General features: G+C 47.3%; 1 protein-coding gene across 1 annotated transcript in view; it reads right to left on the bottom strand.

Annotated features, from left to right (window-relative positions):
• CDH26 (cadherin 26) overlaps positions 1-12,292 on the bottom strand; it is a 36,745-nt gene extending 24,453 nt beyond the window's left edge. Inside the window, exons 1-4 of the mRNA XM_072799736.1 lie at positions 12,238-12,292; positions 8,186-8,280; positions 6,604-6,708; positions 4,676-4,837 (exon numbers count right to left, since the gene is read on the bottom strand). Of these exons, the coding sequence (XP_072655837.1) occupies positions 4,676-4,837; positions 6,604-6,708; positions 8,186-8,280; positions 12,238-12,292 (417 nt within the window). The remainder of the gene's footprint in view (positions 1-4,675; positions 4,838-6,603; positions 6,709-8,185; positions 8,281-12,237) is intronic.
• Between the last annotated feature and the right edge of the window lie 259 nt (positions 12,293-12,551).

Below are 12,551 nucleotides of genomic sequence, written 5' to 3'. Positions count from 1 at the left end.
GACTTCCCACTGAGCTCAGAGCCCGACATGGGGCTCCCTCCCAGGACCCTGAGATCATGACCTGAGCTGAAACCAAGAATCAGATGCTTGACCCATGGAACCACCCGGCACCCACCTGCTGCTGAATTTCTGTAGCTCTAGGATAAACAGTGATTTTATTTGTTGAAAGCTGCAAAGATTGTGGGGAGTCAGTGGCGAAATAGAAGAAGTTCAGGGAAGGGAGCGGGCCAGGATGACGTGTGGAGGAGCTGCCAGGGCACACGCCCGCCCACTATGGGAGCAGTGGCTTCTCCAGGGCGGTCTGGTTGCAGGTGCAGGTGCAGAGCCGACTGCGGGATGCTGAGCGAGCACAGGGTTCCTTCCAGGAGAAGCGGTTTCAGTGAGGCCCAGGACTGGGCTCCTACACCGATCACCTCCTTCCTTCCTCGCAGCGAAGCCCCAGAGGGAGGCGGTCCTGGAGCCCCACTGGGCGCCACTGCACTGTCCCCGGCTGCACCCTCGGCACAGCCCAGCTTCAAGTGCAAGTAGGTGTAGACCTGACTACAGCACCGGCCTGTTCCTCAGCGCTCCCCTCCACAGCCACGCAGGGCCCGGAGCAAGTGGCTTCACCAGCCGGGGTCCCAGCACCTCGGCAGCCTCGGGCAGCAATCTCTCTGGCCCTGTCCCCAGAGCGCACAAGGTCCCTGCTGCACACCCTGCCTGGGCCTCTTGCCCGCGGACTTGGGGCATCCACCGTGGCGGTCCCACCGGGCGTCCCACAGCAGTGGCCTGGGCCCCAGGCTCTCCCGGTTCCGCTGTCTCCTCTCCCCTCAACACCACTGAGCTAGTCTGCTCCCGGGAATCCAACATACATTTTTACATTTCTGCACAAGCAAATCGGCCTTCTCACACACCATTTCCACATGCTCTTCCATAATTTATGACTGCGCTGGCAACTCTGCTCCCTAATCATGCGGACTTCTGGCTCCGACACAGCGCCAACTGTAGTCCTTCCACTTAAAAATAAGAACCACGTTTGTTTTATGTTTATTATGTTATATTCCATCTATTATCCTAAAAGCTACATCTGAGACCGTCAGTTCTGTAAGATGCCTGAGAGGCGTAAGTGCTGTTTATTCTTTGTCAAGATGCTAAGAATTTCCAGGGACTCAGAATCACAATGGAGAAGGGAAATGTCATGGATATTTTCTGCACTTGGAAAGGCTTTTCAGCCTTTTGTTATGGCCTTAAGATTTAGATCCCTGGGTGGCCCACCATAGTCCAGTGACATGGTGGAGGGGCACGTGACCCCTGACATGACACGCACAGGACGTGTGCTCCTAGTCACAGGCAAGCACATGCAAGTATCTTAAATGCCGAACACACAAGACAAAGTCACTTGTACGCCTAGGTTTCAAGTAGGCGAAGCTGAGTGCGTTGGCATATAGACCCACAGATGATTATTTCAAGGAATACAAAAGAAAAAATTTCCTGAGTGTATTTGTAACCTATGAAATTGAGCAGATTTTGATATAAACAGATGAGATTCCTACATAGAAAAAATCAGGCTTTTCCCCTTCCCAGCTATGTCTTACATCCTCAGGCGCTTCTTGGCTGCTGTCCCTACATTCTTGTAGGTTTATGGAATTACCAAGAAATCAGCGCCACCCACCCCCCCAAACCTCCCAAACACAAGTTTTTACATGTTTTGGCTAATTCTTGTGACTCCTTCACTACCCCCAAGAGCACAGCGGTGCTCCTGGGAATGTCTGTTGGCCAACACTTGGGCTGACTTCGCTTCTAATACATCCTGGCTTTGTGAACCGCCAAGACCCGGTAGCAAGCATCCTTCTGCAGAAGCAGATGGCTGAGCTGGAATGCCCGGCTCGTGCGGTGTTTCTGTAACACTTGCTTAACCTCCTTTTCATGGCTGGTCATCCTTCTCACCAGCCTGTGTCTGGTCTTCCTAGAGAGTATGTTAACCCCTGCATGTTTGTTTCCTATATCCGCTGTGATGACTGGGTGCCTTACAACCAAACGTGTTCTCTCATACTTCTGGAGACTAGAATCCCAGTTGGGGTCAGCAGGCTTGGTTCCCTCTGGAGACTCTAAGGGGAAATCTGTTTCAGGCCTCTCCCCTGGCTGCTGGGGGCTGCCAACAGTCCTGGTGTCCTCTGCCAGGATGGATGCATCATCCCAGTCTTTGTCTCCAGCCTTCTCCTCTCTGTCTTTCTCTGTGCGGCCCAAATTCCCCTCCCTTGACGAGGATGCCAGTAACCAGATTAGGGCCCACCCTAATCCAGTATGGCCTCGCCTTAATTTGATGACACCTGCAAAGACCCTGTATCCAAATAAGGTCATATAGACAGGTACCAGGGGTAGGGCTTGAACCTATCTTTTTGGAAGATACAAGTCAACCCACAACAGTCTGGAAGCAGAGACAACATTCTGCTGTGCTCACTCACTCATCCGCATAATCACCTGGAAACCTACCTACTATGTGCAGAGCCCTCTTCCTAACTCAGGAAATGGCAGTCAGTACGAAACTCCTCGCTCTTAGAACTTGCGTTCCAGTGGGGAGACTGACCACCCACAGGGAACCAAACACGTTTCAGGTATACAGTGCAGGCGAAGAAAGGTAATTAGAAGACAGTAAACCAGGGTCGTGAAACAGAGAGCCTCGGAGTGGGGCATGCCTCCAAACCCCACCCTGCGTCTTGTCTCATGGATGTTCACAGCCAACCAAGAAGCCAGCTAGCAAGCGATCGTAGAATTTGGTAGAAAAGCATGGCTGTGATAACGCCTGGGGGTTGGGATGGTGGGCTTGATCTCACCCAGCAAGTCCAAGCACAGGGTTTGGAAATCCTGTCGGAGTAGAACCTGTGGGGACGCCGCTCATGTTCTCACATTTTCTCTGCTTGTTCTAACTGTTCCCTGGGGCCTCCTGGCCCTTGACATGCCAAGCTTTCCCATTTGGGCCTCACATGTCAGAAAACACTCTTATGGATTTGGCTTAGGTATTATCAGCTTCCAGGAAAAAGTCTCATCTTAAACCTTGTGAAAACCAACCCTTGATACGTCAGTAAAGATGTCAAAAGCAAACAACAGCAACCAAAAAACAACAGCAACCAAAAAACAACAGCGAAACAAGGACCATAAGCACAATATATTTTGTCCAGTCCTTGCACGAGTCAGGCTCACCCTCTGGCCCTCCACACTCAGCACGTGGCCGCCGGGGGCGAGCGGCAGCACCCTGTCCTGGGAGCTTGCTGGAGATGCGGAGTCCTGGGCTCCACCCTGATGTTCTGAAGCAAAATCTGATTTTCACAAGATCCCTCGGTGATCTGTTTGCTCACTCAAGATTTAGTAGGGCTGCCCCAGGGCCCTACTACCTATGACCATTCTATATTCCTTTCGTTTGACAGACACTGCCAATTCACCCGATGGGGCAAGGGTTTCCATAAATATAGTGAAGACCAGCAGAGTTGTCTCTGCATGACTTTTGGAGTTTGGGGAGCATTCCTGACTATTTAAAAATTAGAGTTTTAGGGCAGCCCCAGTGGCTCAGTGGTTCAGCGCCGCCTTCAGCCCAGGGCATGATCCTAGAGACCCAGGATCGAGTCCCACATCGAGCTCCCTGAATGGAGCCTACTTCTCCCTCTGCCTGTGTCTCTGCCTCTCTCTCTCTCTCTCTGTGTCTCTTGTGAATAAATAAATAAAATCTTTTTTAAAAAATTAGAGTTTCAGAGCCCACCAATGAATGAGTTAAGGGCATATATTTTATTATGTATGTAAATATTTTAAGGTCATTGGAGAAAACGTATATAAATTACTTCTTTCAGATGTTCTTTCTCACCCTGAAGGAGCCAAAGTACAGCTGAGCAGGCCTGAGAACCAAGCTCAGTTTCCAGCAGAAGCCAAAACATAACAAAGGCTAACATCGTATGCATCCCCTGTAAGGTGAAGCTGGTAGCCTAATATACTACCAACATTTTTTTCACTTGTTTAAAACCTGATTTCTTTTTCTTTTTTAAAGATTTTATTTATTTATTCATGAGAAAGACAGAGAGAGAGGCAGAGACACAGGCAGAGGGAGAAGCAGGCTTCCCCCCGGGGTGGGGGGGTTCGATACGGGACTCAATCCCAGGACCCCAGGATTACAACCTGAATCGAAGGCAGACACTCAACTGCTGAGCCACCCAGGCATCCCTAGAACCTGGATTTCAAATTCATAGTAGACCACGGTGTTGGGGTTATGAGACCCTGAAGAACACATGGACACAAGAAGAAACCGCCACCAGGTTCATAATTGCTCATTCATCAATTAGGGTCTGCTTGTAGCTTCTGCCTACATATTCCAACCATGACTCATCAAAAACCAAATTAGCCCATTTTATAAACATTCTCTAGCCCTATCCCCAAATGCTTTCAGGTATCCTGATCATGCTTGGAATCCGGTCATTAGAAGGAATATCTGTAGCAGCTCACATACATCATCACAGAGTCCAGAAGTTTCTAAGAACATTATAAAATTAGCCTCTCTGCCCATGCACACTTTTAAGGCTTACCACAGCGTGTAATAGGCAGCCTCCTAGGACCTAGCATGTGGGCAGCTTAACTAATGCTTGCCGAATACAATATTCCTGCAACAGCTTTACAATAAACCCAAGCCTAGAAAATATCAAAATTTTGGTACCATAAAAGACGGCGTCGTCTCTCGATCAACAGGGCGGTGAACATACACTCTTCCATTCCTGTGATCTTCTATAGAAAACAAACCAATCTCTGGATATTTGTCCACACCAGGTCCACTGATCACATACATTAATGACATGTTATGGGACATATCATTGAACAGCTGAAAGGGAAAAAAAGAAAAGCGGGGGGGGGGGGGGCGGGGGGGGGAGGAAAAAAAGAATAAGAATAAACCACAAGGCACACAAAACAGCAAAAGGCTAGGATTCAAAGGCATTTTTAAAGCACTGTACCTGGCAATTGCTCACCTGAGGGTCTATCCGAAAGAAACAGAAAGACATGCAAAGATGCAGGAACAACGTTTGTCACAGTGAGCAGAGTGTGGGAAGGACGTACGTGTCCCTCCCCAGGGAGAGAATCCTAGTGCGGGACCCCGTTCCTGGGGCGTGGGTCCCCAGTCCTCAGCACTTGCAGGCCCTGCCCCAGAAAGGGGGCGGTGCCTCACTGTTAAACCACAAAGGCAACCTGAAGAGCAACATGCGTGGGGCGATCCCAGTCTGTCTACAGGGACTCATGTTGGTGAGACTACAGGGAAATGTCTGGAAGAGTATGTACCAATGTGTTCATACTGATGATCCCCGCAGGGAGAGGGGAGCAATACCCGTGCAGCTAACATTTGGAAAGGGCCTAGAATGAGCCAGCCTACTACATGCCCTACTTGCCTGAGCCTACTTAATCTTTAGAACAAGGCTGTAATGTAGGTACTGCACGGGCGGCGCCCTGCAAGGACAGGACTCTGGCAGGAAGGCTGTGGTGCGTCCGCGGTAGGAGCCCACCGGGGCCCCCCGACTCTTGGGAGCGGACAGTGGTAGCCACTGAGCCTTGAAAACTTTCTGTAGGTTTTTCTGTCTACAGCAGGCATCTACTATTTTTATGAACACTGCAAGAATACAGATTGTGTTCATTTCTCCTCCAGAAGTCATAGGATGTCAGAGCTGTAGGCACCTAGGCACTCAGTACCTAATTCACAGGCCAGGAGTGTCGTGGAAAGGAATGACGTAGGCCACGTGCAAAAACTCCCACATCGCAGCCCCGCCACGTGCCGGCTCGGGTGCCTCAGCTGGGAGGGAGACCTCAACCTCGGAGGGAGGGAGGGAGGCCACAGGGAGGCGTGGGGCCTGTGGAAAACCAAGCCCCATCCAGTTGTTGCCATGTGGGGAATGTCGGCTCCGTGGGGGCAGATCTTCCAACTTTCAGAAAACCTCAAGAAGCACAAGAATTTCTAATATGATCTTCCTATTGTTTCCATCTTTTTTTGTTGTGGTTAAATGCACACGCCATCAAATTTACCACCGTCATCATCTTTCAGTGTGCAGCCACGCAGTACGAAGCACACTCATGCTGTCGTGTGGCCGCCACCACCATCCGTGTCCAGAGCTCTTTTTCTCTTACCAAACTGACGCTCTGTCCCCATCAAGTGATAAGGCCCTGTGACCTCCTCCCCAACAGCCCCGCCAGCCACTGTTTTACATTCCATTTACTTATTTTTTAATCTCCCTATTTCCCCCACTTCCCAGTCTCTGGTAACTCCAATCTCCTTATTTTTAAATAATATGTTTTGGTTTTTTTTTAAAGACTTTGCATGGGCCAAATAAATCAGGCCAGCAGGCTGGAATGGAGGAGCCCATTGACACAGGTGACTGATGTTCTCAGCACACGTTCACATGAAGTGACCTGCCCGAAGGCCCCTAGTCACGCAGAGGTAGAGCGGGTTCTAGAGCCTAGTCCAGTGTTCCTCCTACCATAATGTTCCCCCACCCCCACCCGACCTGGCCTCCCTAGCACGTAGCCTTTTGAAAGGCTTGAGACTTAGTCCTCCTGCCGAAGGGGACATGCCTCATCAGAGACAGTGGCAGGGGCCTTCCTTACCTCACCAACAAGTTTGGGAAAGGGCCCTTGATCTTCCTCCTCCAATTCCAGAGTGGTAATAATCCATCTTCTCTTGGACCGCCGTAGGGGCCGGTGGCTCTCTCCCTGAAATTATATGACGACCATGAGGGTGACAATGGTAGCAATGTGGCAGGCACAAACTGGCACCTGATTTGCTTGATATCCCTTGTCCTCACAACAGCCTCTGATGCTTAGAAACTAAAAGTGCCTGATTTCTTAACAACTGTAGAGTTGTTTCTAGACCGTGGGGCATGGGCCACCCACTGATTTTACATGGATCGTGAGGTCATTTTAGCGGCTATGCAGACGTAACATTAAAGATCATTGCCTACTCTGCCAACACCGTCCCATGGCAGACACGCACACAGCTGCTGAATGAGTGAGAAAGTTACTCCCTCCTATTCCTCTTTCTGAAATACTTGATGAGAATGTCTCCATTCAGTGCTGATAGGTCTTTAATGCCTCTTTATCTTCTGTCCCTTCTAACAGGAAGAGACTCAGACTCAGAGATTTGTTAGGCGAGAGACCATAGATTGAGTTTAATCACATATTTATTACAAGCCAAGCTGCTTTCTAGCCACATTGATTTTTATCCACAAACATGTAAGCCTTTTCAAAAATTATAGTTAACTCTTGAACAATGTGGAGTTGGGGCACTGCCCCCCTGGGGCAGCCAAATATCCATGTATAACCTTTGACTCCCCCAAAACTTCACTATTAGCAGCCTCCTGTTGACCAGAAGCCTTATTGATAACATCAGCAGTCGGTTAACGCACACTAGGTATGTTGTGTGTATTATATGCCCTATTCTTACCATAAAGTCAGCTAGAGAAAAGACGATGTCATTAAGAAAATCATAAGGAAGAGAAAATACATTCTCGGCACTGTCCTGCAAGACATCTGCATATAAGTGGACCATGCACTTCAAACTCATGTTGTTCAAAGGTCAACTGTATTTAATTAGGAAATGAGTTGGGACGCCTGAGTGGTTCAGTGGTTGAGCGCCTGCCTACTTTGGCCTAGAGGGTGATCCTGGAGTCCTGGGATGGAGACCGCATCGGGCTCCCTGCATGGAGCCTGCTTCTCCCTCTGTCTGTGTCTCTGCCTCTGTGTGTGTCTCTCATGAATTAATAAATAAAATCTTTTTTAAAAAATTAGGAAGTGAGTTGATCACAAGAACAAGATGAAGGAAGTATCCGTAAGGCGGCATGAGCTCCTAGCGAAGCGCGGCCACATCCCTGGGCAGTCCAAAGCTCACACGCTGGGGATTGTTAACTTTAATATATCTTAACTCCATGAAGAAGAAAAGAGTGTGGAGAAAGCTCTGGGCTAGCACTGTGTGACTGATTTCTGATGTGCACAGATTGCTCATATCCTAGTAGACATAAAAGCAGCCACTGCAGTTCTCTGACAGTCCCTTAAGATTCCGAAAGGCCACACTTAGTTACTAATTTATTTTTTGAACATGGACCAAGAACTAAAAAACTTGAAATTACAAAAGAATCTCTGAGTCAAGTTTCATCTCACTTGGCTTATGAAGAGAGTGACTTCCAAACCCCACCTGTGTTTGGTCAGTAAGATCATCCTTCTCTTGTTGGAAGCTGTTGACACCGTTGACCTTAAAAATAAAAATGACGTGAATTAGTAGGGAAAATACTTGTCAGACTCAGGTAGAAAGTGCCTGAGGACACACACGTCTTCTAGAATGAGAGAAGAGGGGGGAAAAAAGAACTTTATTTGGTTTTGATAAATACAATTTCTTGTTCTTGACATCTCAGGTCATGCTTACTGCTTTTCCTCTGCAACTATAGGGGAACTAAGCAAAAGGAGTCTCGCAGCATACCGCCGATACCAGCAACGTGTAAAACCAGTGTGCTGCTGTGACGGTGAGTAGCACAGTGGGAGAGCAAACTGTCTATTCGGGATGAGCACGGATGCATTTATGTCCCGTGTAGAAGAGCACCAGATGCTAACTGGTGGAGAGATTCAAGTGGGCTTTGTTTTTCCTGGTTTTTTTTTTTCCTTTATTTTTTTCTTTATTTTTAGACTTTATAAAATCAAGAAAACCATAGAACTTGTTACTTTTCATTCATATGATTTACATCGAGAATTATTTATTGATAATTTACATCTCAACAAACTTGCTGCCATTCCCCCCACCCCGCCCAAGAAAAAAAGCCACACACCTAGAGTGAGGCTGTTGGAATAGAGACAGACTCTGCAGAGTATGTAGATTCAACACTGAATGAGTGTGTGTGTGTGTGTGTGTGTGTGTGTGTACGCCTACAGCTCTGGTCCACTCATTTCACTACCGTCGAGTATTTCACTACATGAACAAAGGACAGTTCATTTATCCATCCTCCTGGGGATGGTTATTTAGATTATTTCCTGGTGTTTGCTATCACTTAAGGGAAAATGCCGTGCCAATACACGTCCACACGCATAGAGGACGTTTCTGTGGAGCAGCAGGTTTCCAAGCGTGGCCCACTGGGGTCCCTGACGCTACCAGGACGCTACCAAGACGGCCAAATGCTTGCCGAGCCATACCAGAGCATCATTTGCCGATTTCACTGCATGACATTGGCACTGATGGGACAAATCACTGGGAAAGGCGGTGGCAGCAAGACCACCAGCATCCTGCATCTCCATGCTGTACCTGATACGCGTACCTTCATCACCACACACACTCAAGAAGAAGGAGGAAAGGAAAAGCCTGTTGCATTTAGGGATGAGGTAATGGATGAATTGACTTGACGCCTGAAGTCACTTGAGAACTCATGAAGCAGTAAAGGTCTTTAATATTACTGCCCTGCACCACTGGGATGCATGCATTTGTGGTATTCTGCGTGACCAGGTGAGAAGTATGCACAAAACCCCAGGCAACGCTCTGGACGGAGTAGAGTCCCGACGAAAGCACGTGGGTGATCAACAGGCTGGCAACAGCATTTTTCTTGGAAGATTGACTGACAAACTGTGTTGTTCAGGATTGGGCACTCGATAGACAGTTACTTTGATGGTAAACAAGTGAGCCTATCGCTTTGAGAGAAATGGTGAATGGTGTCATGTTGCCAGTAATAAAATGGAAGCTTTCAAGCAAAAATTTAGAATTTTGGAAAACTTGTGTCTGCTACAATGGGCTTGACAGCTTCCAATTTTTTCTGATGATATGTGGAGATATTAAGGAGTGTGATTTTCTGATTTTGCAGAATGAAATAATGTCAGCATTTGGAAGATATACATAACTCAATGAGACAAGAGTTTCCTTTTTATAAAAAAGATGTTATTTATTTATTTATGAGAGACACAGAGAGAGAGAGGCAGAGACACAGGCAGAGGGAGAAGCAGGCTCTATGCAGGGAGCCTGATGTGGGACTCGATCCCAGGACCCCGGGATCATGATCTAAGCCAGAGGCAGACGCTCAACCACTGAGCCACCCAGGCATCCCAAGACAAGAGTTTCCTAATGATTAATGCATGACATTCCAAAATCATGCCCAAGGAATGAGTATTTCATTCCTTATTGCATTTAGAGATGAGTCATCCAAGATGCTGAGGCCTCAGCACTGAGAAAGAGTCATCCAAGACAAAAGACAGACCAGTGGTTTTGATGTAACAGAGCAAGAAAAGCTTATTAAGATGTATTCAGATTCCACGTGGCAATCAATTGTTTAAAAATACTACTTGTCAAGTTTTGGTGTAATGTCAAAGAAGGATAACCACAAATCTGTCTAAGGCCAATCACACAGTCCTCCCTTTCCATATGCATATCAGTGTGAAGCCAGAATTTCTTCATGTCCTTTAACTAAACAACGTTTACAAGATTGAAAGAAGACTCAGAGAGGAGAATCCAGCTGTCTTCTTTTGGAACAAGAGATTTGCAAGAATATAAAACAGTGCCACTCTTCACACTAAATGGATTTTTTTTTTTAAAGTATCGTTATTTTTCATAAGAGCATGTGACATATACTCACATGTACTGGGTTTATTATGATCTTTAATGAACCAAGAAAAGCTTACGATGTCCCAGTCTTAATGTCTAATTAAGACATAACCCACATAAGGACTAGCTCTTCGGGCTCTCAGTAATATGACGAGCGTGAAGGCATCCTGAGAGCAAACCATCAGATGACTGCTACTCTAGGATTTCTGCCTCAGGCTCCGGGACAGGGTGAGTGATTGTGACCCCACCCTCGCCCTGGTGGCTTTGCACCATGAGGGTCCGTCCTTGCTGCCGGCCACACTGCTGCCCGATGGACTGCGTGTTAGCGGTTTTATAGAAAACAAACATTCTTTATACGTCCTTCCTCCGTGGCCAGCCTCCCTCCTTGTCGGGGGTGGACATCACCCACTCGTCTTGTTTCATTAACGTCAAAGACAATGATATTTGTTCCCTGCTACAGACTAGATTTCCATTTACTCAAAGGGAAAGAATGTTTAAAGTCTTGGCATTCCAAAATCTCAAACGTTGATTCATTCAGACACTGAATGCTTCTTGATTCGTGTTGACGGTTTTAAATTAAGGGCCTAACCAGGTATATGATCTTAAAAATGGAGAGAAAATCACAGTTCTTGCAAAAGAATGAAGAAATTCATTCCATTTCCAACACAGGTCTATTCCCAGGTGGGCAACAAGGAATAGGGAAAGGTTTGACCTCATCCCTGGCTTCAGTGTCCCCTTCTGTGAGTGAGGGCATGAGACAGGGTGTCTTTACGGGTCCTTTCCACATACAGGCTCTGTGCCTTCCACTCACTCTGGCAGCACTTGAATGGCTCAGCCAATAGCTGAGCTCACCTGAGAGCCATGAGCGCCTAGGTTTGTGCACCTGACACTGTGTGTTTCACGACCCCCCTCCACGCGCACCTCAGAAATTGTGCAATCTTGTCTGGCTGTTGCAGGCAGACCAGAAAAGAGTTATATTTGCCTAAATGACTTTGTAAGTGTGCTTCCTGTATTCCCCATCCTTGCCAATCGTAGGCAGTTCGTCCAAAGAGAATACCATTTAAAAGATGCACATCATGTTTCTATAATGTGAGGGAGAAAACTTTCTAGAGGCTGGTGTCTCTGGCTACAGTGTCCACCAAACGCTGTGTGGCAGGTGGGCATTTGATTGCAAGAGTCACGCACACATCACCTGACAGGCGGTACTAGGCATGGGGACGTGGAACCAGTAATATCCAGGCTGTGGAACCAGTAATGTCCAGGCTGGCCTGGTCAGGTAGCCATGGCATCGCTGGAGGGAAGTAACCTAGGTGCATGGGAAGCTTTGTGTCTGCAGAGGGTGCTAAAGAACTGAGGAGCCTGCATGGAAATAATTCTTTTTTTCATTGCAAATTTGCAAATTCTTTTTTTTTTCCATTGCAAATTTGCATTCGAGAATTTTTTTTAAAAGACATATAATTGGCGAACGCCGTTGTATTAGCTTCAGGTACGCAACATGAGGATTTTTTATTTGTACATATTGCGAAATGCTTGCCACAAGACGTCTACTTGGCATCTGCCAATGCACACAGTTAAAGCATTATTTTTCTTGTGATGAGAACTTTCAAGGTTTACTCTCTTAGCAACTTGCAAATATGCAGAACTGTCTGATGAACTGTAGCGTCCTGCTGTACCTTTCCGCTGTTTGAAGGCATCCAGTTTGTGACACTTTGCCACCGCGGCCCTCATTGCTTAGTCTTCTGCTCAAGTATATTCTCTCTACAGAAGCTCAGGCGATCTCTAAAAGTGCAGACCGCATAATGTCAGCGGGTCCCCAGGGCTCTTAGGACGTCCCTCCAAGTGCCCAGCTTCTCCTGACACACCATCCCTCACCTTCTGCAATCCACTCACTGTTGCTCCTAAATTGGGGCTCAGCAAGTTAATCACTGATGCTAACAGTTTTTTAAAGATAAGCCGATTTGCGATCTCCAGGGTTAAAAAAAAAAAT

The sequence above is a fragment of the Canis lupus genome, chromosome 26 (genome assembly GCF_048164855.1).
Source record: "Canis lupus baileyi chromosome 26, mCanLup2.hap1, whole genome shotgun sequence".
Taxonomy (NCBI): Eukaryota; Metazoa; Chordata; class Mammalia; order Carnivora; family Canidae; genus Canis; species Canis lupus.
The sequence above is the reverse complement of the archived record's forward strand: the minus strand, read 5'-3'. Positions and strand labels throughout refer to the sequence as shown.